At 38.0% G+C, this 27,488-nt stretch overlaps 1 protein-coding gene and 1 non-coding gene across 3 annotated transcripts; both read right to left on the minus strand.

Moving 5' to 3' along the window:
- Nucleotides 1-7,240: 7,240 nt before the first annotated feature.
- Nucleotides 7,241-7,313, minus strand: TRNAK-CUU (transfer RNA lysine (anticodon CUU)). Its single transcript has one exon. It is a non-coding gene; the product is annotated as a tRNA-Lys (tRNA).
- Nucleotides 7,314-11,756: 4,443 nt separating this feature from the next.
- Nucleotides 11,757-18,957, minus strand: LOC149210844 (replication protein A 70 kDa DNA-binding subunit A-like). Of its 2 annotated transcripts, XR_016252307.1 has the most exons (3): nt 18,812-18,957; nt 17,053-18,697; nt 11,757-11,847 (listed from the first exon to the last, which is right to left on the minus strand). XR_016252307.1 is itself a non-coding variant. In XM_089394490.1 (2 exons), exons 1-2 carry the CDS (start codon nt 18,829-18,831, stop codon nt 17,176-17,178), a joined length of 1,542 nt encoding a protein of 513 aa, XP_089250616.1. In that variant the 5' UTR covers nt 18,832-18,957; the 3' UTR covers nt 17,017-17,175. The 2 variants fall into 2 exon arrangements, 1 of the variants encoding a protein (XP_089250616.1); XM_089394490.1 differs by lacking the exon at nt 11,757-11,847 and having other exon boundaries at nt 17,017-18,697.
- Nucleotides 18,958-27,488: the final 8,531 nt, after the last annotated feature.

A 27,488-nucleotide genomic window follows, 5' to 3' on the forward strand; every position in this document is an offset into this window, starting at 1 on the left:
AAACTACATAATGGAACCAAGTCCCATATTCATTACATGATCCTTGAATTTAAATGGTGGCATGCCCTTAGTCAAAGGATCAACGATCATCAACTCAGTGTTAACGTGCTCAATGACCACTTTCTTTTCTTTAACACGTTCCCTTATAGCTAAATACTTAATGTTGATGTGTTTATTTCGAGTCCCACTTTTGTTGTTTTTAGCCATAAAAACAACAGCTGAATTGTCGCAATATATTCTCAATGGCTTAGAGATAGAATCCATAATTCTAAGCTCAGAAATGAAACTCTTAAGCCATACACTATGTAAAGTAGCCTCAAAACAGGAGACGAACTCGGCTTCCATAGTGGAAGTGGCAATCAATGTCTGCTTGGCACTCCTCCATGATACAGCTCCACCGGCCATCATAAAAATGTAACTTGATGTTGATTTGCGTGAATCAACACATCCAACAAAGTCAGAATCTGAGTAGCCAATTACTTCCAATTTGTCCGTCCGTCTATACATAAGCATGTAGTCTTTGGTTCCTTGAAAGTACCTCATTACTTTCTTTGCAGCTCTCTAGTGGTCTAAACCTGGATCACTCTGATATCATCCCAACATTCCCACAACAAATGCAATGTTAGGTCTTGTGCAGACTTGAGCATACATTAGGCTTCCGACAGCAGAAGCATATGGAATGTTCTTCATTTTTTCCCTTTCAAAGTCGTTCTTCGGGCATTGGTTCAAATTGAACCTATCACCCTTCACAATGGGAGCTACACTTGGTGAACAATCCTTCATCCGAAATCTCTTTAAAATTTTATTAATATAGGTTTCCTGTGGCAGATCCAAGATGCCTCGAAATCTATTTCTATGGATCTTAATGCCAATGACATAAGATGCCTCACCCATATCCTTCATATCAAAATTTTTAGAGAGGAATTGTTTCACCTCATGTAGCAAACCTTTATCATTGGTTGCTAGCAAAATGTCATCCACATATAAAACAAGAAAACAAATTTTACTCCCACTAACTTTCAGGTATATACATTGATCCATAATGTTTTCTACAAAACCGAAAGAAGAAATTACATTATGGAATTTCAAATACCATTGGCGGGACGCTTGTTTTAAACTGTATAATGACTTCTTAAGCTTGCAAACCAATTTCTCACCATCACTAGAGGGGAATCCTTCAAGTTGTTTCATGTAAAACCTCCTCCTCTAGATCTCCATTGAGAAATGCCATTTTCACATCCATTTGTTGCAGCTCCAAGTCGGCTACTAAGGCCATAATAACGCGCAAGGAATCTTTCTTAGATATAGGAGAAAAAGCCTCCGTGTAGTCGATTCCTTCTTTATGAGTGAATCCCTTAGCAACAAGTCTTGCCTTGTATCTCTCAATGTTGCCCAATGAGTCTTTATTTGTCTTAAAAACCCATTTACATCCAATGGCTTTTTCACTAGTAGGCAATTCAACAAGATCCCAGAATTTGTTACTCTTTATGAAATTCATCTCTTCCTTCATGGCATCGTACCATAATTCTGATTATTTGCAACTCATGGCTTGTGAAAAGGACTCGGGATCATTTTCGGCTCTAATGTTGTAGTTAGATTCTTGCAGATACACAACATAATCATCAGGAATCGCTGATCTCTTTGGTCTAGTAGATCTTCTTAATGTTGTACCATCATCTTCCTGAGAAGTATGTGGTTCAACTTGTTGTTCAAAAGTTCTTGGCAACTCTTGAACTCCTTGATCTACTGGAATATCGTTAGCAGCTTGTGGAACTTCAACAATTGGTTGTTCAGCACCAGTTTGTACTTGAGGGGTGCTATGAACAATAACCAATCTATCACTTGAGGTGGAAGGTTGAGATTCTGAATGATCCTTCTCAGAAACTATTTTCCTGGTTGATCGCTCCCACTGATCAAGTCATTTTCAAGAAACTTTGCATTTCTTGATTCCACAATCCTAGTGTTGTGAGATGGACAATAAAATTTGTAACCTTTATACCTTTCAGCATATCCAATGAAATACCCACTAATGGTCCTTGGGTCCAGCTTCTTCTCTTGTGGATTATAAATTCTCACTTCAGACGGGCATCCCCAAATGCGCATATGTCGCAAACTCGGTTTCCAACCTTTCCATAATTCAAATGGCGTTTTAGGAACAACCTTGGTTGGAACTCGGTTTAATATATACACTGTCGTCTTAAGTGCTTTAGTCCACAAGGATTTAGGAAGATTGGAGCTGCTGAGCATACTCCGCACCATGTCCAATAATGTTCAGTTTCTTCTTTCTGTTACACCATTCTGGTCGGGTGAACTAGGCATGGTGTATTGGGCAAAAATCCCATGCTCTTGAAGAAATTTAGCGAATGGCCCAAGTGCTTGTCCATCTTCTGTGTATCTACCATAATATTCTCCACCTCTATCTGATCTCACGATCTTAATTTGCTTGCCGCATTGTTTCTCTACTTCAGCCTTAAATATCTTAAAGACATCTAATGCCTCGCTATTTTTATGAAGTATGTAGAGATACATATATCGTGAGTAATCATCTATAAAGTAGATTAAGTATCTCTAACCATTTGAGTCCATGTCTGGACTACATATATTAGTATGTATGATCTCTAATATGTCCGAACTCCTATTGGCACCTTTCTTTGACTTGTTGGTCTGCTTTTCCTTTATGCAATCTACACAAGTCTCAAAATCAGTAAAATCCAGAGTATTAAGTACCCCGTCATTTACCAATCTTTTAATTATTTCTATGTAGATATGACCTAGTCTCCAGTGCCATAATTTAGAGGAATCTTCATTAATAACACATCTTTTAGTGGCAATGTGAACATGCATTGAATCATAAGTGACATTGTTTTGTAAATTAATGCAGAAAAGACCATTAGACAAAATATCATTCCCAACATAATCAGATTTACAAAATAGACTGAAGGATTTTTCTGAAAAGTTAATGGAATATCCAAAAGGTACAAGCCTTGAGACTGAAATCAAGTTTCTAGAAAAACTTGGAACATAAAAGGTCTTTTCTAATTATAAAACAAAGCCACTACTTAAAGTTAAATAACATGTTCCTATAGCTTCGACATGCGAGCCCATCTTGTTCCCTGATAAGATGCTTTGCTCACTTGCCACCGGCTTCTTTAGGTTTTGCAAACCTTGCAAGGAATTCAAAATGTGAATTGTTGATCCAGAATCAATCCACCATGTGTTAATATTGACGTTAACCATATTAGATTCATAACAAACAAACAAGATTAAATTACCTTTATCCGCAAGCCATTTCTGAAATTTGGCGCATTCCTTCTTCATGTGTCCCTTCTTTTTACAGAAGAAACACTTGGAATCCTTCTTGATATCGGCTTGGGGAGGTACTTTACCTTTCCCTTTTCGATTGGCTTGGGATTTGCCCTTTCCATGCGTTGCCAGCATTGCACTTTCTCCCAGTTCCATCACCAGTCTCTCTTCCTCTTGAACACACGTGGTCACGAGTTCATTAATTGACCATTTATCCTTATGTGTGTTGTATGAGATTTTGAAAGGTTCGTATTGGTGCGGAAGGGTGTTCAGGATGTAGTGCACCAGGGAAGACTCTGATATTTCAACCTCGAGTTTCTTCAATTGAGCTACAGTGTCCTTCATCTGCATGATGTGCTCGTGCACACCTTTCACACTGGTGAGCTTTAGGGATGAGAACTTCATGATTAGGGTGTTTGCTAGTGCCTTGTCTGAAGTGATGAATTGATCATCAAAGGCCTTCAACAAGTCTCAGACCTTTTCATGCTGATCAACAGAACCACGAATACTAGCTGAAATTTTAGTCTTAATGAACATCATGCTTAGACGATTGGATCGCTCCCATCGTTCATAAAGCGAGATGTCCGTTGCAGTGCTGGTATTAGTGAGTGTCGGTGGTTCATATTTCCTAATAGCATAGTCTATGCCCATCCACCCCAAATGGAGAACCCTCTCCTTCCAAACCTTATAGTTATCTCCCTTAAGTTCATGAATATCACAACGAATTTCAGAGAAATTTGCAAGTTGTACAACTGCATTAAAGATCACACGCTTATGTTAAAATTGAGGCCTAAATAAAATTTCATGTTTTACCAATGTAAATTATGCTCAAAATTGAATCTAATGACATAAAAATTGTCTGTGGGCTAAATTTTTAATTCAAGCAGATTCAATTATTTAATTATTCATAGTTTTGAACTTTATGATAAAACTATTAATTCATAATTCCTGTGGGTAAGTTATGAAATTTTATCCTAATTAATTACATAAATATAACAAAAATTCTTGTGGATAAAATTTATTATATTTAGTATAATTAATTACAATTTAATGTCTAAATAATCTTTATGTGACCCTAACCAATCATAATATATAATTTTATTTAATTAAATATGCTCTGGTTATTCTCTAATTAATTAAAATTATATGGATCACTAGACATTATTCATTATAAATTGCATAAACAAAAATATACACAGTACTTCACATTTCATGCTATGTGAAATGGTATGAAGCAATTAAAAAAAAATATGGAAAGCGGAAACAATTACCGCACTAATGAAACTCTTAAAAAAATTTCTTATAAAATTATAAACATTTCTTTAACCAAAGTAAAAAGAAAAAAAGTTTAGTAAAATGAATAAGTCAAAATGACATTTTAAATAAACTTCATACAAGAAAACTATATGAGTAAAAACTGCGATAAATATCAGTATTACTCCAAATGATGGCAAGAATTCCTCTCAAAATAAATAAACCTTAAATTCCTTTTAACAAAACCATATAAAACATTTTTTTTCAAATAGTCGATTTTTTTTTTTTTTTGTGGGAAACGTATTGTTCTTAGTCAACAGAAACTTCATGGAGACCAAGAAAACCAAGTCGAGAATTAAAATATGCACTAATTTATCCCCAACCTTACTGTCGAAGGCTACACACTGTAACTAACCATAATATTAAAAATCATCACGAAAAAAAAAATTCCAACAATTCTAAGATGTCTTAGATTTCTGAGCATGGACTGTAATTTCCGTTCTCATAAAAACATGATTTGGTAAGCAAAACACACCAAGGCAGAGATTTTTAAGGCTCTGATACCTTATGAAAGTTGATATAATGATTATTCTAATTAATAATCGAATTTCAACAATGCTAAATCTGAACAACGATTATTTAATACGGAATTAAAAATACTTAAAAGAATCTAAAAATAAAACTTTAATACCCAAGAAGAATACCTCCAGCCATTGATGTTAAACACACTCTGATGCCTCAAGCGTAGCAGTCCCTTCCCTTCTTATTTTCTGATGTGTTGGCTTGATCAAAACCAGTAGTAGCTTTCCTTTCCAATTGTTTTGAAATCTGGTTAAACTACTGAAGAGAGCCCGAGCCTTTAGTTTCCTCTCGGCCTCAAACGATAGAAAAATAGCTTGACTGAACTGCGACCAATTCTGGTGGTAAACCTCCACGTACGAAGCTGAACCCTGCGATCTCTTTAATAATCGCCAGTCTGGTCTATTGGCTTCCAGCACATCGAATTGCAAATTGAAGGCAATTTCACCATGCGGAAGTAATCCTTCACGCTTCTAGGAGTAGGCACACTCCTCAACGCAAGGAACAATAGGTTATTGGAACGCAACAAACAACAGCGGAATCCTCACGCAAGCAGAAAAATAAAAGAACACAGATAATCTGGAAGGCACTTCCAAGCTCTGCTCTCTCAATTTGATGGTGTAAAAACTGAAGGGGATTGAGATGCAAGCTTGGGGACCAAACAGAAACATATATAGCCAAGCTTCTATCAAGCTTCTATTGGCTGTGTCAGGGGTTCCACAGTTCATGGTAGAGAACTCCAGATGGAGTAATGGACCACTTCAGAAGCTCCCAACAAGAAAACTAATTAACTGCAGTTGGTTTCCGTAATTTAAGGGAACCACTGCAATTGGTTTCCAGAAATTAAGGAAATAACTGCAATTCACTTCCGTAATTATAAGTAGCAGTTGGGAAAAATTTAATGGAGCTTAACAGTGTTGTCATTGTCTTCCACTACAAGATCCAAACATTCTATCTTATCGTCATTCCAGACCATCAGAACTCATTTTGCTTGTGGTTAAGAGATGAAAACCGGAATTGGGCTCTTTGCCATTTTCAATTTTGTTATTTCGCTGACATCAACAAGCAAGGAGTAAAATTCTGTGAAGATTAATTAGAAGTCCCTCTGACTTTCATTTGGTGATGAAGGTGATTTGATTTTGATTTTGAGGTGGTGAAGTCGGGCTTAAATGTAATTCCCAGTGGTGGTTATTATGAACATTAAATAAATATTCAATATATATCGTTAACAAGTTTGAAAACTTTTCAAAGGTGATACAATTACCAATCTGTTACATATGGACATAAAACAATTTTATTTACTTATAGGCCTATTTCTCTAACCAAAGGCTAGAGTGAACATGTTTCCTTCTCCAAAATAGGGAAGTACCAATATCATAGTTTTCATTCCATCGAGAACAGCATAGCCAAACTATAAAACAGTGATCCACAATTAGGCCGGTGAAAAGTAGGGGAAACTTTCTTTCCTGTAGAGTCATGAATTCTGGACACTCCTCTATTTATGATACACAATTAGGCCCGCGAAAATTGAGGGAATCTTTCTTTTTTGCAGTATTACGAAGTCTGGGTACTCTCTAGTTGGCGATCCTTCCCTTTCTGCGTGTTATGTTCTGATGATGCAAGGTTTCAACATCAAGTTTTGTCACAGTTTTTACGAAGAAAAAAAAAAAAAAAAACCTCAACATTTAAGAACAAGCCAAATAAACTCCAACATTCTCGAACAGCAGGACAAGTCCAAAACATTCAATCTGACCACAATGTGGGTAACTATAACTTGGAAGCCTTAGAGGGTAGACCTTAGAAAAGTAGAAACCGATAAACCTTAGAAAAGTAGAAACCGTGCGAAGAGACGCTGCTTGAAAGAAAGTTGAAGGTTCACACTGCGCGGGGGCCAGATAATTTAAAACAGAGTCCATGTTCCGAAGAAATCTTCCTCGCTATCACCGACATACCATTGAAATAATCAGATAGACTAACAGTGTTCGAAACTCCATAAAATCATGGCCTCTAACCTAAAATTATAGACTCGTTGCTTGGAAGAAGCAATAGACTCTCGCTGACAGGGTTCTCTCGCACGCAACTTTAAGCAAAAGTAGGTCAAAGACGCCCACCGTGGGGCTCGAACCCACGACCACAAGGTTAAGAGCCTTGCGCTCTACCAACTGAGCTAGACGGGCAGATATGTTAATGGTGTATATGTATTACTATGTCAGTGTAGTGTCTAATTGTTTCCCCTGTTCGCTGCTTTGCTTATTTTACTTTATAACTCATTTTTCTGCATTCTAATTCGTCCAGCATGACGCAAACCTTGGGATCTTTAGCGAGGGCGGTCTGGCCACGGATTTACGTTGTCTTTCTGGGCTGGTATTCGTCATCCCTGGACTGGTCTGGGCTGATATTCATTACCCTACGGACTGGAGGAAAAGTGTCATTTCTTATATTTATTTTGGCCTTGAAATCTGGATCTATCCGATCAAAGGTATAATCTGTGTATATGGTGTCAACTGGCATTGTAGAATCTTCGGAGAGGCTTAATAGGTTTCATTTTATTCGGGAATATCGGTTTAATAGGTTTCTTTGGAGATGCCTTGGTTGATTTAGACCCTGTGTTTGTTCTTGAGGCATGCCTATGGAATCTCTATGACTGGACTAGAAAGCGCCCCGCTCTTGGATTTAGAAGCAAACTTCAAACGGAAGGAAAGTAGGATGCTAGAATGTACAAAGAATGCAAGAATTACTCGTTTGAATCCAATAAGAGTAGTCTAGAAGGACATTGAAGGTCTAAAGACTGTATCCTGTATCTTCGTTTCATATGGATTGTTATAGATTGTGTAATATGCTACTTTGACTATGATATTTACTAGTTTAATCATATTAAAACTCGCAATTACCCCAAAAGGTGCAAGGAGAGGCCGATAGATTTTTTAAATTGGAAAAATGGTATAAAAATTGGGAAAATGGTCTGAGGGTAATATTTGTAGATATGTATGTAGCTACAACGGACATTTTTGCAATTCCATCCTAGATTACTTTTAAACTTCCTTAGCTACAACACGAATTTAAAGTCAAAGAAATACTTACAAAGATGGGCATGGTGTTTGAGACCTTGCATAGGTAGACATGAGGGGTCTTCTTGTTTCTTTTCATATTCTTACTTTTCCCCATGTCATTCCTGTTCTTTTTCTACAACTTCTATAACAACTCCATTACAAACACATGGCATATTACATATTTGCAAAGCCATTCCTTTATGTTCCACATAGGAGTGGAAAGTCAATGGTGGCAGTTGGTACATTGAGTGGGATATGTCGTTTGTGAGTATGAATAATGATGTAGTTAGTTTTGAAGCCTCAAAGGATACATATGATGCAAATGATTTCTTTTGCAAAGTTGTTGAATTCAGTTTGCCAAAGAAATTTGCAGAATACAGGACTATATATGCCTTTGCCAATGTTGTTAGGCCTAGGGTTCAAATCAATATGGATTTTGTGCTTGGAAGTCTTGAACACAATGAAATGATAAAAAAATTGTCACTACCAACAGATTTCTAAAATGAACCACTTCACTCTATGAAAAAGGATTATTGATGCAAGCAAAGTAATTGAACTATTTTTTGAAGAAGCTTTCGTGCTTGCATAGTTATCCAAAACTATAATTAGTGACATACTAACTTTCTATGTCATTTTGGTGGAATTTATTGCAAAAGTTAGATAAAAAGATTCAGTTCATAGCTCCATCTCATATCCACAAGATGATGGGAAAACAGAGGAAATAATTGGACTATCTTTCAAATAAGCTTTTGTGCTTGCATAGCTATCTAAAACTACAATTAGTGACAGGGATACTGCCATACTAACATTCTATGCCATTTTGGAGGACTTTATTGCGAAAGCAAGATAAAAAGGTTTAGTTAGTGCCTAGCTCCACCTAACATCCACAAGATGATGGGCAAACAGAGGAAATAGTTGACCTATTTTTCAAAGAAGGTTCTGTGCTTGCATAGTTATCCAAAGCTATATTTAGTGACAGGGATACTGTCATACTAACTTTCTATATCATTTTGGAGGACTATATTGCAAAAGCTAGATAAAAATATTTAGTGCATAGTTCCACCTAATATGCACAAGATGATGGGCAAACAATGGTGATAAAGTTATAAACAGAAGCCTCAGAAATTTGTTGCAGAATAGTTTTGGTACCTGACACAATGGGACCTCACTTTCCCAGAAGCTAAGTTTGCCACAATTCCCGTGTAAACAAATCCATAGTTCATACTACTTTCAAAACTGTTTATGGAAGAAATCCAAAACTGGCTGCAAACTTAGTGGAACTATCAAGTGACGCATATGTCAAACGGGTAGATTCTCTCTGCCAGTTGTTTGTTTAATGTAGCGCCCTGCTTTATGTAGAGGTTTTTTTGGTTGTAAGCTCCTCTTGTTGATTAACCAGAGGAAATTTAGTAAAAACTTTTTTAATCCTTGTTTTCCCCATTACTGTCCTCAGACATACTAATGTGACAAACCTAGTTTGCAGAAACATCAATATTTGGTTGAGGATCATGGTTTGGATTCTGCAAGAGATATGGCATTCAATAAGGTTAGACAATCTGGGGTTGGCCAACATATTTCCAACCTTGGGGTGAATAATCAAACCTGTGTTTTGATGGGTGCAAATCAGATCTGTGCTTTGATGAGTTTAAACCTAGTGTCCATATTCACTGCAGGCAATTCACAAATCTAGATTCGTTGCAACGTTATAATAAGAATTGATAAATCACCCCATCACACCTGGGCTGGAAGAATGATAGACCACCCCACCACACCTGGGCTGGAATAATTGATAGATCATCCCACCACACCCGGGCTAGAGATTCTATATTGCACCTCTCTTATAAGTGTGCATTCATGATATTTACTTCAGATATTTTTGCATTTCATAAACCACATTTTTCTATCCTGCAACATGACATACCTCCACCGGAATGCTTTGGGGACACAGATATCCTTGGATCAAAGTCTGAATGAGTTCCTGCTGTCAAGGGACATCATTTGCTCCTCTGATGAGGATTTTTTATTATCTAGAATAAAAAATGGAAAACCAGGCTAAATGTTTGTTTCAAAAATATCAAAAGAATATATCAATTCTTTAACATGTATAATTGAAAGTTGGTAGTATTCTTGATTTTGCAAAAAGAACTGTAAAAAAGAAGTGCTTGATATGATGAGCAGGCATAACTGCAAAATTCCATTATTGAAGGAATCCACTTGGTTGGGTACTCAACTTATTTTGCCATTAGAAGAATAAGGTAATTCAACGTACCTCACAAAGGCATTGACCACCAAATTTCCAGACTCTATACTGCACCTACAAAAGAAGGTTTTGGAGGAAGGAATTTTGACTGTTCAAGCTAACCTCCTTTTGCTTTCACAGTTAAGTTTTGTTCTTTTCCCTACTTGTTGTTTAACGTAGTGTTTTTGTCATATTCCTGTATACAACTTCTGTTCAAGCTAACCTCCTTTTGCTTTCACAATTAACCTTTGTTTTTTTTCCCATTTGTCACTTAATTTAGTGTTCCTGTCATCTTTGTGCATACAACACTAGTAACAGAGCATTTTTAAGCAAAAGTAACTATTCTTGTTTGCACAGAATATCCCCTGGGGTTGAATGTTGTCAATTGGCGCAATGCTGTGGCTATGGTTTGAAATGTTAGAAATTCGTGGAACTGCCTAATGGCATGCATTCATTGTGGGAGACAAGGCACAGCATATAGCTGAGAAAATATGTACAATGTTGAACAACTTGGCTAAGAAGATGGAGGAAGGAGGTTATGTCGCGGACACAAATTTTGTATTGGATGATGTGGAGGAAGAGGCAAAGGAAGACATGCTGCATAGTCATAGTGAAAAGCTACCTGTGCATACAAATGTAGTGATGCTAGAAAGTGTCAGTTTAGGTCCTAAAATTTTTCAAATGAGCAAAGAAGGGCAAGGATATTAATGGGCTGAAACAAACCAGAATAGCAGGAACTTTAGCAGTAACTGTTTTAGGAAATTAATAATATATTATTATCTAAAAAGAGAGGCGTAATTGAGTGTTTTTTGTTGATGAAACCGTACCAGAAACGTCCTTATGTGATATATGTACAAGTAAAACATTACCAAGTGAATATATACAATGATGAGCAGTTGAAATTTGAATCATATACAATGTTGACAAGTATTGTCACAAAAGTGGATACAATTTTGTACATGCTTTGCAATGTAATTCTTGAGATTTTACATATTCTCTATACATAGAGACGTGTTTGTTAGGTAGTAACTAAACATATATACAATGAAAGTATTCTTTGACATCTAAAAATATATACAATAAAAGCATTCTATGACATGTAGATGTAATTGACAATGAGCAGCTAATCATATATGCATGATGGGCCATGGCATCGGCAACACCAGTTAATGTTTATTGTGGTGCCAAATTGTGTGAGTTGTTCTTGCAATTGATTCCAAATTTTCTTGTGTGCGTCTCTTTCATGGATGTGAATTGTTTTCTAGAGTATTTTTCTTATCTTCTTTAACAATTCAATGGTTGGACGCAAACGGTAAAGAGGTAATGATTGTATCCTTGTTTGCATATCTTGTAATGTAAGTTCTTGTTGCTGGATTTCTTGGCAATACTCATACAACATTCGGAGGTAGCCTGTATCCATACCTATTGCCATCCAAAAAGAAAACATTGTAAGTAACAATGGATGTGTTTGCTAAAAGAATTTTTTTTAAAGAAATGAATTAAAATAAATAAATTTTTAAAGAAATTTTTAAATTGCAATGAATGCTAGACTTTGCCGTTCGTAGTAGAAAACATTTTGTTTGAAGATTTGAAATAAAATAAACGAAATTTAAACTAATATAAAATCATATGAGGTTAAATGTAATAGCAAGCAAATGTATGTGAAATTTGGTTATGTAGTAAGTGGTGTTTACCATGTGGGTAAATCTGGAATACAGGTTGTACGATTGGCTAGAGTGTATTCTCCTGCATAGATTTTGATGCGAGCAATGATTCCTCTTGCTGTCTACGCTTAAGATATGGATTCTCATGCATTTGTGCAATGCGTGAGAATGGAAATGCTGGATTGATTTGAATGTCTGCCAATGACCGCACTCTTGAAATTGCAGTGAACGTTAGCCCTTGTCATTCTTTGGTGCCGATGTCTACTGTTGCTTTGTCTAATGTCATTCCTTGTGACTTGTGTATTGTTAAAGCCCATGCCATTTGAAGTGGTATTTGACGGCGTGTACCCCTTGTGATGGGAGAAATGGGTACATATGTTGGGTGTGAAATATCCCATGGTGTTCCTTTGTATTGTTGAAAGTCGACAACTATGAAGGATGATAATTCTGGGGGCTTTGAGTCAATTGAATAAAATATCGAGCTGACTTTCCCAAGTGCACCATTGACGAGGCCTGCATTCACCCATAAGTTGCTGGTGAGCATAATTTTTTGTTCGTTGCATAAGAGCACTTTTGCAGGCAAATGCTCATCTTCTGCTGTAGTGGAAGTTTTCTATCTTTGTTGTTCTGTAGAGCAAAGCACGATCGGGATGTTCAATTTTTTAAGCATTTTCTTATTATGCAACACAACTGAGTTGTTCATTGCATATAGGTGCATGGATTATTCAAATGTGTGTTGCTCTTCATGCGTTAGAGAAGAATTTGTCCTTGACATTAGGAGTTGCCAATCTTCATGTGTAGATATTCCATTTATGAGATTTGTGAGTATTTGCTGGAAAGCAACCTGGGACGAGCTAGCTCCTTGTTGATGAAACACGGTTGAAAGTGTTATGAATGTGTAAAAGTTGCGCCAAAGTGCAGTGCCACATGATGTCCCAGCGTATAAATGAATGTCTTTTACAGGTGGTAGCTGGCCTAAATCTCCGACAAGGATAATTGAGCGATTACCAAATGGTGCATTTCGGTGAAGAGGGAATGCCTCTCTTAGATGATCGTCAATGCGAGAAAGCATTTTTGGACTCGTTTCATCAATGAGAATATATTCTACATGACATAGTTGCTCTTGCAGTTGTAGGAGTGGTTGGCCTTCAAGAGGATGCATTGTTTGGATAGGGATACGAAGGGCAGAGTGAATTGTGAGGGCATTTATGTTGAAAGCTGCAACGCTGGTTGGTGCAAGTAACAGTAAAGGGTTTTTGTTTGTTGGTGAGTTTTCCACAAATGCATGGTGCAGACAGTTAATCAAATGGGATTTTCCTGTCCCAGCTGTTCCTTGTATGATGATTCTGCATGGGCGTTTTGGCGAAGGGGTTTTAAAGTGTGAAAAAATAGTGGTAAAAGCTATGTTTTCGGTAGGAGATAATGTGTGATCTTGGGGAAGGTTGGAAAAAGAATGATGTTGGTTTTGAATAGTTGAGCGATTGAATTCAACGAAATTTATCGCAGTTTCTTGCAAGTGGGGAGGGATAGTAGTATGCGACCAATTGTGGTTGGCATCAAAGTCGTGGTAGCCAATCATGTCAAGGTCATCAACTGCAATATTGTAACTTGGGTGCAGCTGAGAGAGGATTTGCCATTCATTCATCTGCATGGAATCAGGAGGGGTGTCAGGGCAGTTTGATCTTTAGTATGTGGGGTTTGTGGGTTTTCAATTTCTCGATGGACATACCATGGTGTATATGTACCCTTTATTTGTTCCGAGTGTGCAATTATTTCTGCATCAGTTGAACCAATATCATTGGGGAGTGTGCGGAAGGGGAAATACAATAGTAATTCACTCTAGCGAAAATTGGCATAGGAAGGATCATTAGAGGAAGGAATGACATTGTAGCAGGGCAAGACATGTACAATCATTGGAGGGAATATGTGTTTCCATTGGTTCTTTTTTTTTTTTTTTTTTTTTTCCGTTGGGCAGAATATGACCATGAGCGTGCAGATTCAAGGATGGTAAGTGATTCTAATGAAACAGGCTTGTTCATGTATTCAAGGATGAAGTTTGGTGTCGAACGGGTATTCTCAATATCTTGCGAAATACGTTTGAAGACAACCTTGTTGACATTCAAAGAACGAAATGTACGACTGCACACAGAGAGAGGCAGCTTTTGTAACATATGGCATATTTCTTGCGCTCCAATGTCTCTATCTACAATGGTTTCTGTGAGGAGTTTTTGGATAACAGCAACAGTAGGTGATTCTGGAATGGCACTTTGTGAAAGTCGTGATAGCATTTGACAGTAGCTCTCAGATCTTGTTTCTTCTTTTGCTGCATACTTTGCAATATACTTTAACACAGCATGGTGAGATAGGACTGGTTGACAATCAACATTTTCTCTCCAGATAGAGAGTAGATCGACATTGTGAATATTCAATATTTCATCATTGCGAGCAGGGACGTAGGTGCTATGCCCTTTATCATCAATGAAAAGTGAAGATGTAGAGTTTAATTCCCATGACACTCCATACTGACAGCTAAGTACATTGTATTTTTTGCGGAGACAAGAAGATTCATGACACTTTGTATGACGTTGAACGCAGTTGAAGAGCTCCGTATAGTCATCAGACTGGTTGGAATTGAATATTGATTCTGTGTCAAGAAGACATGGGTTATGAATTTTTGATTGGTGAAGCGGAATATTTCGATATTCTACCTGACGTGGATTCCAGGAAGTTACGTAGTGGTCGAAATAATTATGTGCATTAGCAACTTCCACTACATTGTCACAGTCAATTGTGTCCATATTTGGTGCATTTTGCAACCAGAGGAAGCCATGAATGTGTGCGGATCCTCTATGTTGCCATTCGTATCTGAATATAATATGAAGGTAAATTTTGGTTAAAACATATACGCAACGTAGAAATCAATGTAGAGGGAAATGGATATTAAAAAATACCTGCACTAGTAGTCTATTGTGTGGAGGCCTTTTTGCAGGATTTCTTCGAGGAAAATTGTAAATCTACAGTGCATATATTGGGATGTTAGATGTTGGTTTTTAATTATGTTTTGAATTCTCCATTGGAAGTCGTTGTCTGAACAGGAACGAACACTGGTAGGCATGATCATGTGCAATTCATGCCATTTAGTATCAGTAGCACTGGCAGTGAAAAAGAATGCCGAGCTTCCTATTTGCATGATCATGTCAGTTAGTTCAGAGCGTCGTTTGTTCCAGAAAGACCGTGTTCCTTGTAGGCCTGAACCGAATCACATTATTTGCTCTGGCAGTCTTGAATCTGGAGAGTCATGGAGACACTGTCGCAGGTCCGAAACCATTGTTGGCAAGTTGTTCTCAATGTACTTCTTCACAAAAACACTAGCAGTTGTTTGGCTATGGTGGCGCATTAGAATGTTATAAAGATAGTAGCGGAATCTTGGTTGTTGGCCAAATCGGTTATCATGGTAGTGCAGCAAGTGCAAAGCATATTCATGCATCTCAACTTTTGTAAGTCTTGGTTGCATGATCATGGCAATGCCTATAGGGAAGAGTGTGGGGAATGCAATGGAAAAGAGGCCTACGGTGTTGTATTCATTCATAGTTGTTGAAGATAGTGGAGGCCAATCAATAGAGCTTGTTGAATTTGCATGGGGCAAGTGCAAATAATCACAAATGTGCTCAAGTTCAGTAGATGAATTTGGGAGTATTGGAACGAAAGAAGAGGGTTGGATTTCTAATGGAGGTAGCATGACATCAGTATCATAAGTAGAATCAGTAGTGGTTTGATGGGGTTCTAAAGAGGAGGTGGTTACATTATGGAGAAGAGAAGAAATATCTGTAGGGTGATTTGGTAGTGCAAAAATTGCAGATGAACTGAATTGAACATCACTGTAGTAAGGGTCATTTTTTATTTTGTATTCAAGTGCTGCAAGGACACGTGATTTGCAAACGAATAATTCATAAGCCTTTTCAGATGGATTTTGCCTTTTCACAATGAGGATGTCTAAGTCAGAAATCATTCGAGGTAAGTAGTTGGCAATAGTAGTGATGTCTTGAGGGAAGCTAATTGTATGGCCTCTATAATTGTATTGACCACCACAGGCATGTGTGACTTGTAGAATGGGGTTTACACGTGCAATGAGCATTTATTCAACTTGTGTTAAATGTTGAAGGACATAGGGTTGTTCACCAGGGTTCATGTTGTTCAGTTCAGAAAAACAATTGGTGGAATTAGATGATGCACAATGAAAGCAAGAAAGGCTACCGTGTAGAAGTTTTGTTTTCATTCCTGGGTATGATTCTTTTCATATTGTGAAAACATGCATGGTAGAAAGTTCATCTATCCTTTGTTGAAAGCAACGATGCTTTTCATTAAGGGGAGGGTTATATTGGATTTGATGAAGGTGAGGTGTGTTGGTTTGTATAGTTGGGAGAGCATTTAAGGTGGGAAGGGATGTAGAAGAAGTAGTAGGGTTGTTGCGGTTTTTATAAAGAAGTTGTCAGCGTGCATTTATTGTATCCTTGTGCTGTGCGTAAAGAAGACGGTGCCGCTCGTTTTTATCCGCCTTTTGAGTGTTTTTTGGCATATCTAAACAAGTACAGATAATTATTGTTAGTTTTCATAAACGAGTATTGCATGTTTGGAGAATGTATTACATGTTTTAGAATTACTTTTTTTTATTTGAACATTGGTGAAGTGTAGGTAGAATAGGTAAAAGGAAAAACATGCAATTAACAGTATTACAAAAACATAAGTTATTATGGCATCTATTATTGAGAGGAGAAGAGCAAGATAACCATTATTTTGCTTTCTTTTGTTCCATTTTTTTTTGACAAGATTGAACGATAGCATGAATAGTTTAGCAAGCAAGAGATCAATGTATAGCCATGTAAACAATGAATGGAAAACTCATGTAGTAAGTCTTTACAAATGTTGATATCTATATTATGTAAAATGCAAAGGGTAAACATACATATTTTGGAATAACTGGAAGAGAGTATTTGCAGCAAAAGTGTGCATTACAATAGCATGGGCGTAATTCAGAAATGCCAGTTTATGTACAAGTAGTAGTGTTTGAAGAGACCATAAAAAGCTTTCAAAGGCGGTGAACAACAGGCCGTTTTGAAATGGACATTGCTTGAATGTCATTAAGGGCTTCTTTGCATGCAGAGGCATATTGAATTTCTTCTGAATTTATCAGTATTGGTTGCAAGCACTCAACACCATTGAAGTAATCTGTTTTAATGGAAAGTGTTAGCAGGAAGCGGCGTCCTGTAATTCGGCCACAAATTTCTTGCAGATCAGTTGGTTCGATAGAAAGAAGGAACAAGTCTTTTGCCGTGATGCCCATGAGCTCGTTTCCTGCGTCATTGAAAGCTGTGACATTCTGTAGGTGCCCGGTGTGGTCATGTAGCTCAATTTTAAGTTTGTAACGGTAGTCACATTCTGGGAAGTCACCGTTACATTTTGTACAATGCCAAAGATTGTTAGAATGCTCCACAACCTTTTTCATGCATTGTTTTCCATTAAAATCTAATGGACATGCTAGAAAGTAGAAGTCATCCATGTGAAGAGTAGTTATTGTTGCACGAACTGAAACCCATATTGCTTTCTCGGAGGTTTGCATGTAAGCAATTTCATGAAACGTCTTTTGTGGTAGGGCACGTTTCGAAGCAACACCATAGTTTCTACTCAAAGATGGAGAAGAAGAGCTATAACCTGTTTCACAGAACCATGCATGTAGTTGATGAGTTTCTTCAACTTGTGGATTTATGATGAGAGTGCTCGTTGATGTCGTCCCTATTGTGGTGCCATTAAATTCAGATACACAACCTCCTTTGATTGCAAGGATTGGTGGGTTGTCAAAAGAGTAGAATTCAGCAAAGTTTTGTCCTATAGAGTCACAATGGTCTCCCCATAATGTTACATCAATGCTAAAACCTGACTTGTCTTTTAATATGAGTGTTTTCCTTAATGTTTCACTTCCATCTTTTCGTCGAATTGTTGATGTAGGTGAGGTGGAGGTAACAACACCAATCACATCCACATTCGTATTTGGACTTGCATTTTTTATTTCAGCAATAGTTTTGAAGTGAAAGCTCTGGTAAGGAAACGTTGGATCATCTATGGGGCATGGATTGACAGTGGAAGCAGCAAACAAGTAAATTTCCCATTTGTTCTTGAGGTGGTTGTAGTTTGGGTTTGCTTCTTTGACTGTGCCATTTGAAACAATGTATAGCTGGCCAACTTGAACAAGACTGTAAAGAGATTCGGCCAATTCAGCAAATGCAGAAAGGTGGATCTCTTCCTTATCACGATTGATAAGGTCAAATCCAAAAACTTTTCCTGAGCCTCGCACATTGTTGTAAGTCTTCAATGTTGTTTTTGCAGATGCTCTACCTTGGATTGACCAATACTTTCGGTAAGGATTGAGCGCCTTGAATGGAATAGTTGTAGTTGTCGCCGTAATTAGTGGAGTAACTACAGAGGGCAAGGTATCTTCTACTGATGAAGAGCTATACTGGGATGTACCTGCCTTTGCATGTATTAGTGTTGATGAGTCCTTGGTCAATGCTGTTGTATGCATTACAACTTCAAGCTCAACCACTTGGATGGACCTTATGAAAACAGATGAGAAATGAATTAATGAAGTTTCTTTTTTTTTTTGGTAATGCAGGAAGGGTATAGAAGACAAAAAATAAAAAAGGGTAAATTCAAATGTTGGGCCTTACGAGGAGTTTTGAAGCACCATGCAAGCTGCTTTTTTAAGCAGAATTATTGAGCCAATTTGAATGTCTTCAGATGCAACTTGTGGGCTATATGTTGATGGTAGCAAAGTCTTGTGTTGATGTGTTCCATTAGATAGAGTAATGCAAAAGTGTGAGGATGTTGTTTTAAATGATGTAACAGAACCAATATTGATTATTTGGAGTAGTGGTTGAATCTCAGTGGAACCATTCAGCAGCAGAGGAATGGCATTTGTAGTCAAGGCTGGCTCCATAATATTAACAGAGGGATTCTTTTTCTGTGATAGTAGTACCTGTAATTCATCAAATCACCACAACACAAAAGTCTAGTAAAGAAAGATGTGATGTGAATGCGGGAACTAATCTAGCAAGGCTAACTTTCGATGGTGAAACAATAATAAGGGCAGAAGGTATGAGAGTAAATTTTCATTCACACCACTATTAAAGATGAGATGACCTTGTAGGTGTTGTCAGTTAAGGTTAGCTTAGGTACAAGTACTAGTTCATCAAAAGATCCATGTGATATTAATTTGGACTCATCTGTTTTTTCAATAGTAACATCTATTGCTTCCATCAATTCTGAGAAGATTTCAAATGTTTGTATATAGCTGCCATCAAGTATGTCTAACACCTCAATGAACTCTATTTGTGTTGCAGTAGTCGATTTCCATTTAATTATACCAGATAGTTTTGGCAAACTCCAACACTTGACACCGCTTAATATGGAAAAAGAATCCACACTTGACACCACTTAATATGGCAAAAGAATCCCCTAACTGGTACCATTCAAGGGCCATACAGAATCTCGGGGGAGTCTTCTAAAATGGTGGTTTCTTTATCACAACAAGCTCATCTTCCTACGGAGATAATGGACAAATAAGAGACTATTTGCTGACACTAATTAAAGAAGGGAAATTTAGATCTCTAGTTTGATTTCATCCCAATAGGGAAACTTTACAGATCAAGAAAAAATCTCATTGGCAGTGCAAAGTCACTCAAATGCCATGCCTAGGGAGGCTCCACCTAGTGGTGTTGTCTATGTGGATGCTAGCCTTTCGCATTGGCTAAAACCTACAGAACCTAGCCTTCTTGCTACAAGAAATTAGCGCATGAACAAGCTCTCCCTGAGCACAGTCAACGGGTATTAGATCCTTCTAGGACAAATGAATTACTACAAGAGATAGAAATTATCCACAGAAGTTTCTAATCGCAGCAAACTGCTTTAGTGACAATATCCTGGTTGTGGACCTCATCAGGAAAGTAACTGAATTTATCATAATTGTTCTTCTAGGTCGCGGATTAATACAAATAGTTCATACTCCAGAGAGGCCAGGGTAATTTAATTATTACAGTTGACACTACTCAGTTAACATTTGTTGTGGTGCTCAATCTGTTTGTCAAAAAAAGATATTGATTGAATACAGTACTTGGTGGAACATTGTACTTATTGTGGATGAATGATCAAGAAAACATCTCATTGGCAGTGCAAAGTCACTCAAATGCCATGCCTGGGGAGGCTCCACCTAGTGGTGTTGTCTATGTGGATGCTAGCCTTTTACATTGGCTAAAACCTACAAAACCTGTTGACAATGGCTACAGAGTGCTTTCATCTCAAAAAGGTGGCAAAGAAAATCTGTCTAAAGGTATAGAATTTTCTTCATGACAAAATATCATGGAGTCAGGGATTAATAGACAATGGAATTCTCTATGATCTCCAAACCAACAAGTTGCAACAATTCATGCATGACCACTTTCAGAATCACTTTCACCTCCAAGTACAGATTGTAGACCTGTTTTTGCAGTGCCAAGAATGCAAAATTCGGAAGGTGTGATGGAAAAGCAGTCATCACCTTTAAGATCACCCTCAAGAAGTAATGATGAAAGGCCTATTTTGGGGGCCCTATCAATCGAGCAAGAAGCTCCTACTCAAGCTATATTTCTCAACAAAAGAATCATAGAGTTATAAAGTTCTCATGGCTTGGAAAGTTTTTATAAAGAAGTTCGTTAAAAGATTGAGCATCCTATGTGGACTATTGATGTGTTCCACTAAGAGAAAGACATTTGTTTGGACAAAGGCAAGTGAAGCTCCATTATTAGTCTTTACTTGATTTTGACAAAACTTTGTGCGTTCAATGTGATAATTCTGGTGTAGAAATTGGAGTATTGATTTAGGAAGGACAACTTGTTGCATATTTTAGTCAGATACCAAATGAAGCTAAAAGGAGGTTATCTCTCTAAGATCAACATACTATATAATTGTACAAGATTTAAAAATATTGCAGCCATATTTTGTGCACAAGAAGTATATATTGTTAATTTATCATCAGGCCCTAAAATATATAAAATCTCAAGCTAAGTTACCAAGATACAGATACAAATATGGATCCAGATCCAGATACAGATACAGATCCCCAAAAATTTTGAAAATCTAGAATTTGGATGTGGTGGCAAAACAAGAGAAAAAAATATAAAAATACATTTATAACTAAAAAAATATCAAATCCATTCAGGAATCACAACTAGTCATAACTAATCATTTTGGTTGATGTCATTGCCTTCAAGATTTTGAGGGGGGAGGACTTCTAAAATTTTGGGGCGCTGTTGCCATGAGTCAGTCCAAAATCTTGCAGTTCTACCATCGCGTATCTCCCAGAAGTTGTGTTGTTGTATTAGCGCTTTATGTTGTTTTGCTGCATTCCAAATTAGAGAGCCTGTATCTGTATTGGTGATTCTGATTAGCTCTTCCAGCGGTTGATTATTCGCATATTTTGTAGTCCATAGTTTGGCCCATGGCGTGTGTGGGCTTGACACCCAATGCCACCATAATCTTTCTCCCATCAATGTATTGCTGTGTTGAGGATCTCGCAGTCCCAGACCTCCCTGCTTTTTTGGTGTGCAGACTGTCGCCCATTTTACTAGTGCCCATTTGCGATTTTGCCCTGAGGAACCCCAGAGAAAGTTGCGTTGCATGTCTTTGATCTTTTTGAGCACCCATTTCGGCATTGCGAGTACTGAGAAAAGATAAAGAGGCATAGATTGCAATACCGCCTTTATCAAAATAAGCCTGCTTGCCATGTTGAGAGCTCTGTAAGTCCATGATGATAGTCGACCTTCAATTTTCTCAAGGAGGTGCTTCCAGGATGCATGCTTTAAGGCCGAATCTATCAGTGGAGCACCCAAATATTTGGATGGAAGTTTGGCTGGTGAGAAGCCTATGATTCAGGCAATGACTCTTTGGGTTGCAGGGGGAGTATGGAAGAAGAAAATTTGAGATTTTGCAGTGTTTATTGTGGTTCCTGAAGCCATAGAGAATGTGTCTAGCAGGGCTTTGAAAGAGTGAGCTTCATGGACTGAGGGGTGTCCAAATAGCATATTATCATCCACAAATTGTTGATGAGTGATGGCAGAGGTTCCATGGGTAGAGATGCCTCTGAGGTCTTGGGAGTGAACAACATGCTTTATAAGGCGACCCAAACCTTCTGCCATGAGGACAAAAAGGAAGGGAGATAATGGATCTCCTTGACGGATTCCTCTAGAGGGGGAGAAGGGACTTGAGGGGACACCATTAACTAAGATAGAGAAGAAGGCGGATGATATTAGATTCATAACCCATCTGACCCAGGTCGGGCTAAAACCGAAGGCAGTAAGCATTTGTTTTATGTAAGTCCAACTTAATTTGTCAAAAGCTTTAGATAAATCAATTTTGAGAAGCATACCTGCCTGTTTGTTTCTCTTTAAGGAATGTATGATCTCATGAGTCAGTATTATGCCATCCAGGATTTGACGGCCTTCTACATAGCCTGATTGTTCTGGCGAGATGAGGAGTGGGAGTAGCAGTTTGAGACGGTTGGTGATGACCTTCGAAATGATTTTTTATATGACATTGCAAAGAACGATGGGTCTCAACTTCTCCGGAGTACTCGTCTAATATTCTTTCGGGATGAGAGCTATGAATGTTGCATTGAGAGAAGGAAGAAGCCAATGCATGGTTCTAGATTCATTTACCACCTTCCATGCCTCCTTTTTTATTAGTTCCCAGAAGTGATGGAAGAAGTTAGAGGTGAAGCCATTAGGTCCGGGGGATTTCCCATCTTTTAGTTGAGCTGATGTTGATTCTACTTCCAACATAGTAACCTGTCACAGTAAGAGTTGATTGTGCTCTTCTGTTATGATTTTTGGAATATGCTAGAGAATTTTGTTTATAGCAGGCTGTCTATCTGTTGGCAGTTCTTGATGTACCGTTTTGAAATGGTTAATGAGCTCTCTCTCAATATCTTCATGTTTCTCCAGTCGTTCTCCCTGTTGATTCTGAAGATGTGCAATGGTGTTACTCATTCTCTTCTGTTATGATTTTTGGAATATGCTAGAGAATTTTGTTTATAGTGGGCTGTCTATCTATTGGCGGTTCTTGATGTACTGTTTTGAAATGGTTAATGAGCTCTCTCTCAATGTCTTCATGTTTCTCCAATCGTTCTCCCTGTTGATTCTAAAGATGTGCAATGGTGTTACTCATTCTTCTCTGGATAGTAGTGCGATGAAAGAATTTAGTGTTTCTTTCCCCTTATGTTAACCATCTAATTCTTGATTTTTGTTTCCAGAGCATTTCTTCTTGCTTCCTTCTTTCTTCTAGCTGTGTGAGAAGATCTTGTTCTTGACTTACCAATACCTCGGTTCTGCCTCTTTCAATGATTTTCTACTGTAGCTCTATCATGCTTTGCTCGAGCATTTTTTGACCTTGAAATATATTGCCGAAGGTAGCGTGATTCCAGTGCTTGATTTTCTTTTTGAGATACTTTAGCCGTTGTTGAAATTGATACATAGTTGATCCTTCAGAAGGAGTGAAGTTATCCCAAGCTGATTTGACTATATTTTTGAAATCTGGGTGGGTGAGCCAGAATGTTTCAAATCTGAAAGGTTTCCTGATTGAGTCTCCAGGTCTTGTCCATTGAAGTGAAATGGGCCAGTGATCTGAACCTGATAGGGAAAGTATTGAAGCAGTAATGTCGCCTCTCAAATGTACTGAGTTATCTGAGATTAAAAATATGTCCAGCCTAGAGGTGATTTATTAAGATCCTGATCTTTTATTATTCCAGGTGTAAATACCATTATTAAATGGTAAATCTATTAGCCAGTTATTTTGTATGTAATCTTTGAAGCCTCTGCTTTCATTGTCCAATTTCATTCTGCCGCATTTTTTCTCCTCTAGTTTAGTAATCATATTGAAGTCCCCACTGGTGATCCAAAGTGGATGTTTTCTTGTGGAGTTGAGAGTTTCCAACTTTTTTAGCAGCGCATTCTTTTGCACAGAGTCCTGAGGGAAGTATACATTTGTCAAATGACCATGTATATTGGTTCCTATGATGTGAAAAGTGGCCTGTATGAGATGATGGGAGGCATGAAAGTCTATTAGTGAAATGTTTTGCATATTCCAAGTGATAGCAAGCCCTCTTGATGCTCCATATGCATCTACCGTAATAGTTTGGCATCCCAGCCAAGCTTTGGATAGAATAGAATATAATGTGCTATTGTTGCATTTTGTTTCCTGCATGAAGAATATATGGAGTTTTTCATGCTGTATCATGTTTTTGATCATCCTGTATTTCCCGAGACTGTTAAGTCCTCTTACATTCCATGAGATGAGCTTCATGGTTGACTAGTTGGTAATGATTTGTAATATTTGGTCAGCTTGGAGCACCTGCCGGACTCCACTAACATTTCCCCAATGAGGATGGTACGTTGTAAATTTGTCTTTCTGCCCCTTTTCTTTCCATCTTTGGTGGTGTGTTTCCCATCCGAGTTGCTTCCTTGTTGTATGCCCAAGGTTCTTTGCTGGTGTACTCTTGAGAGTACTACTTCCAAATTTTTGAGCTGCTTGTCCGGTATTTTGTCGAACTCCTTCTTTTTGCAAGCTTGTTCGAGACTAAAGATGTCTAGGTCTCCTAGATCAAAGCTCTCTGGCTCTTCTTCCATGTGACTTTGTTGACTACTCTCAGCCATGAGGTGGGTTGTTTTGAGTGGGTCTGTCAGAAAATTGTCAATGTCCATTCCTTTTGCTGACCATTGGGCCTTGTCTTCTCCTTGGAAGGGGGTAGGTTGAGAAGCTACTGGCTGCTGATCTGATTTTTTTTCTTGTAGAGGCTGACTGGAAGCATTGAGAATGGGTACGGTGGACAACTTGGTGGTTGGCATGGTAGATGACTTAACCGATTTGGATATATTTGATTCTGGCATGTCTAGGTTAGATAGAATATCAAAACTGTTGCTGGTGGATGGTACAACGGAGGTGGGCATAGTGTTTTTTGGTCCATGGGGGGGTTTTTTGGTGTGCTTCTTTCTATTTGTGACTTTGGTGAACCCTTTAGAGTCAGATTTTTCCGCATGGTCTGAGGGTTTAGGGGATGCATTTAAGGGACAGTCACGGAATAAATGGCCATGAGCGTGGCATTTCCTGCATCTAAAGGGCACATGTTCATAATCTATGGGTTGAATCCATTCAAAGTCATCATGAAGGAGGCTTACCGAGTCCGTGAGAGCGTTGTCGAGTCGCATGTAAACGCATATGCGAGCATATGATGTGTACCGGCGGAGCTTTGTTTCCTCTGCAATCTTTATGAATTCTCCTAGCCCATTGCCAATAGCTTTGAGTGATTCTTCATCCCAATATTCCAGAGGTAAGGAGTACATTCGAATCCAGACTGGTGCCCAGCTGAAGTCTTCCTTGTCTGGGTTGAATCTTTCTATCCAATCTCTTAGATATAGACCCGCGACATTGAAAAAGTAGGGGCCTCCATCGAGGATGCGGTTTCTGTCTTCAATGCAGTTGAAGATGGCCGTGAAAAATCCTTTTGGGCCCAACTGAAGGGTAACATGCCTATTGGTCACTTTAATTGCTTATTGATTAAGCAATTCTGTGCTACATAAATTGTCAACCCAGGGAAGTCTGGTTATTTCAAAGGCAACTACGTACTATATGCACTCAATATTAAAAGCAATAATAGTTGTAGTACAAACAAATCACACCTCACTTTAACAAGCTGACGCTCTACTCTGTGTCACAACAAATACTCTCTATTGCAGACAACTATCAAATAATGCTTAAATTCATTCAAAGAGTAATATAATGGGAAGGAATCAATCTGCAAAAGAAAAGAATGGCTATACTGTAACAGAGAATCAGGACCCTATCCCCGGAGTGGGAATCTTTAGCACCTTCCTCTGATTATCTAGCTTGCCAATTCACTCTGTAAACTTAATCACTGGTGAAACACTCATGAACTAACTTTGGACAATACAAAGATCAATTGAGAAAGAAACAAAGTTTTGGCAAAGGTGTTATAAACAATATTCAGTAAACAGTACTTGTTAACAAGGCATGAATAAAAGACACACTTGACACACTACAGAAATATAATGGGTGAATCTTGTGATGAAGGTGGGCCCTGTCCTTCTCACAAGATTCCCCAGGAAACAAGAACTAGAAAAATATGTTCATAACAAAAAATTTATTCATCCATCAATATGTCATATTACAAAAAGGATTCCAGTCCTGTTCCCTCAGCAAGATATTTGTTCCACAGTCTGTTCGCCCCCCTCTAATGTAGATGTCTCCTCTTTATAAAGAGGAGACATCTATTACAAAAGATTTACATTATAAATTTTGTTTTCACTCATTATACAAAAATAGGGAAATCAGTTTCCTGTCAACAAAATGTTGTTACAGTAATATTGTCTTTAGATCATGGGCGTTACATCCAGTGTAACAGCTTCCTCGGTGATCAGTGTGGTTCCTCTGTTGCTGTCAAATTTAGGATGCAAATATCGACTGTTTCAGCTTCGAGATTTGCGTGTTGTTCTTACTGTTTCAGCAACTGCAAAAATAGTCTTGCAAACTCCAGGCAGTTTCAGAAACGTGGACTGCACATCATTCATTAACTGTTCAACAACTAACAATTTAAAGATTAACTATGAAGATAGCGTTATTATATGTTAAATAATTAAACGTTTAGCGATGAGAATAATCATTGCATACCTTTGGGATAATTGGATTATAACACTAACAAGGACTTTTAAATATAGGTTGAAAAGGGTGATATTATGGAAAAATGTATGGTAAAAGAGGAACAATATAAGGTCCTAACATCCCCCTAACTGAAGCAGTTGCATGTCCCCATGCAACATTTTACTCTGAGTCGGAGTCGGAGTACTGGGATGTACAGTGCAAATTACTTATACAATAAGTATAGAAGGTGCTATCGACCAAATCTCTGAAGCCATGGAGATGCTGTAATCTTTGCCATGTTGCAAGCTCCTCTTTTTTGGACAACTTGAAATAATTCTTGTATTGCTGTACTAGCAACCATAGGAGAGGGAAGTGAAAATGATAACCCAACCAATTTTCAGCACACTGTTGAATGCATTTGACATAGGCCGGTAGTCGTGAGATTGCTGCCTGAAGGTTAAGAAGATTATAGGGATGATATTCCTTTCTCTCCTTAGGGCAGTGTTCCCAAAATAGTTGGTTTGCCTATAAGGCAAGAGTTCCCCTGGTCTTGACATAATGCTGGCAATCCTCCAAAATGGCTGCCTGAAGTCCTATAATATGCTTAGTCATTCCTGGTTCCCTTAAAAACCAACGATGTTCAGCAACAAAAACAGCAGTGTT

This window comes from Pinus tabuliformis, chromosome 1_2 (genome assembly GCF_031772625.1).
Source record: "Pinus tabuliformis cultivar Carrire ecotype Pingquan chromosome 1_2, CPIR1, whole genome shotgun sequence".
In the NCBI taxonomy this organism is placed as follows: Eukaryota; Viridiplantae; Streptophyta; class Pinopsida; order Pinales; family Pinaceae; genus Pinus; species Pinus tabuliformis.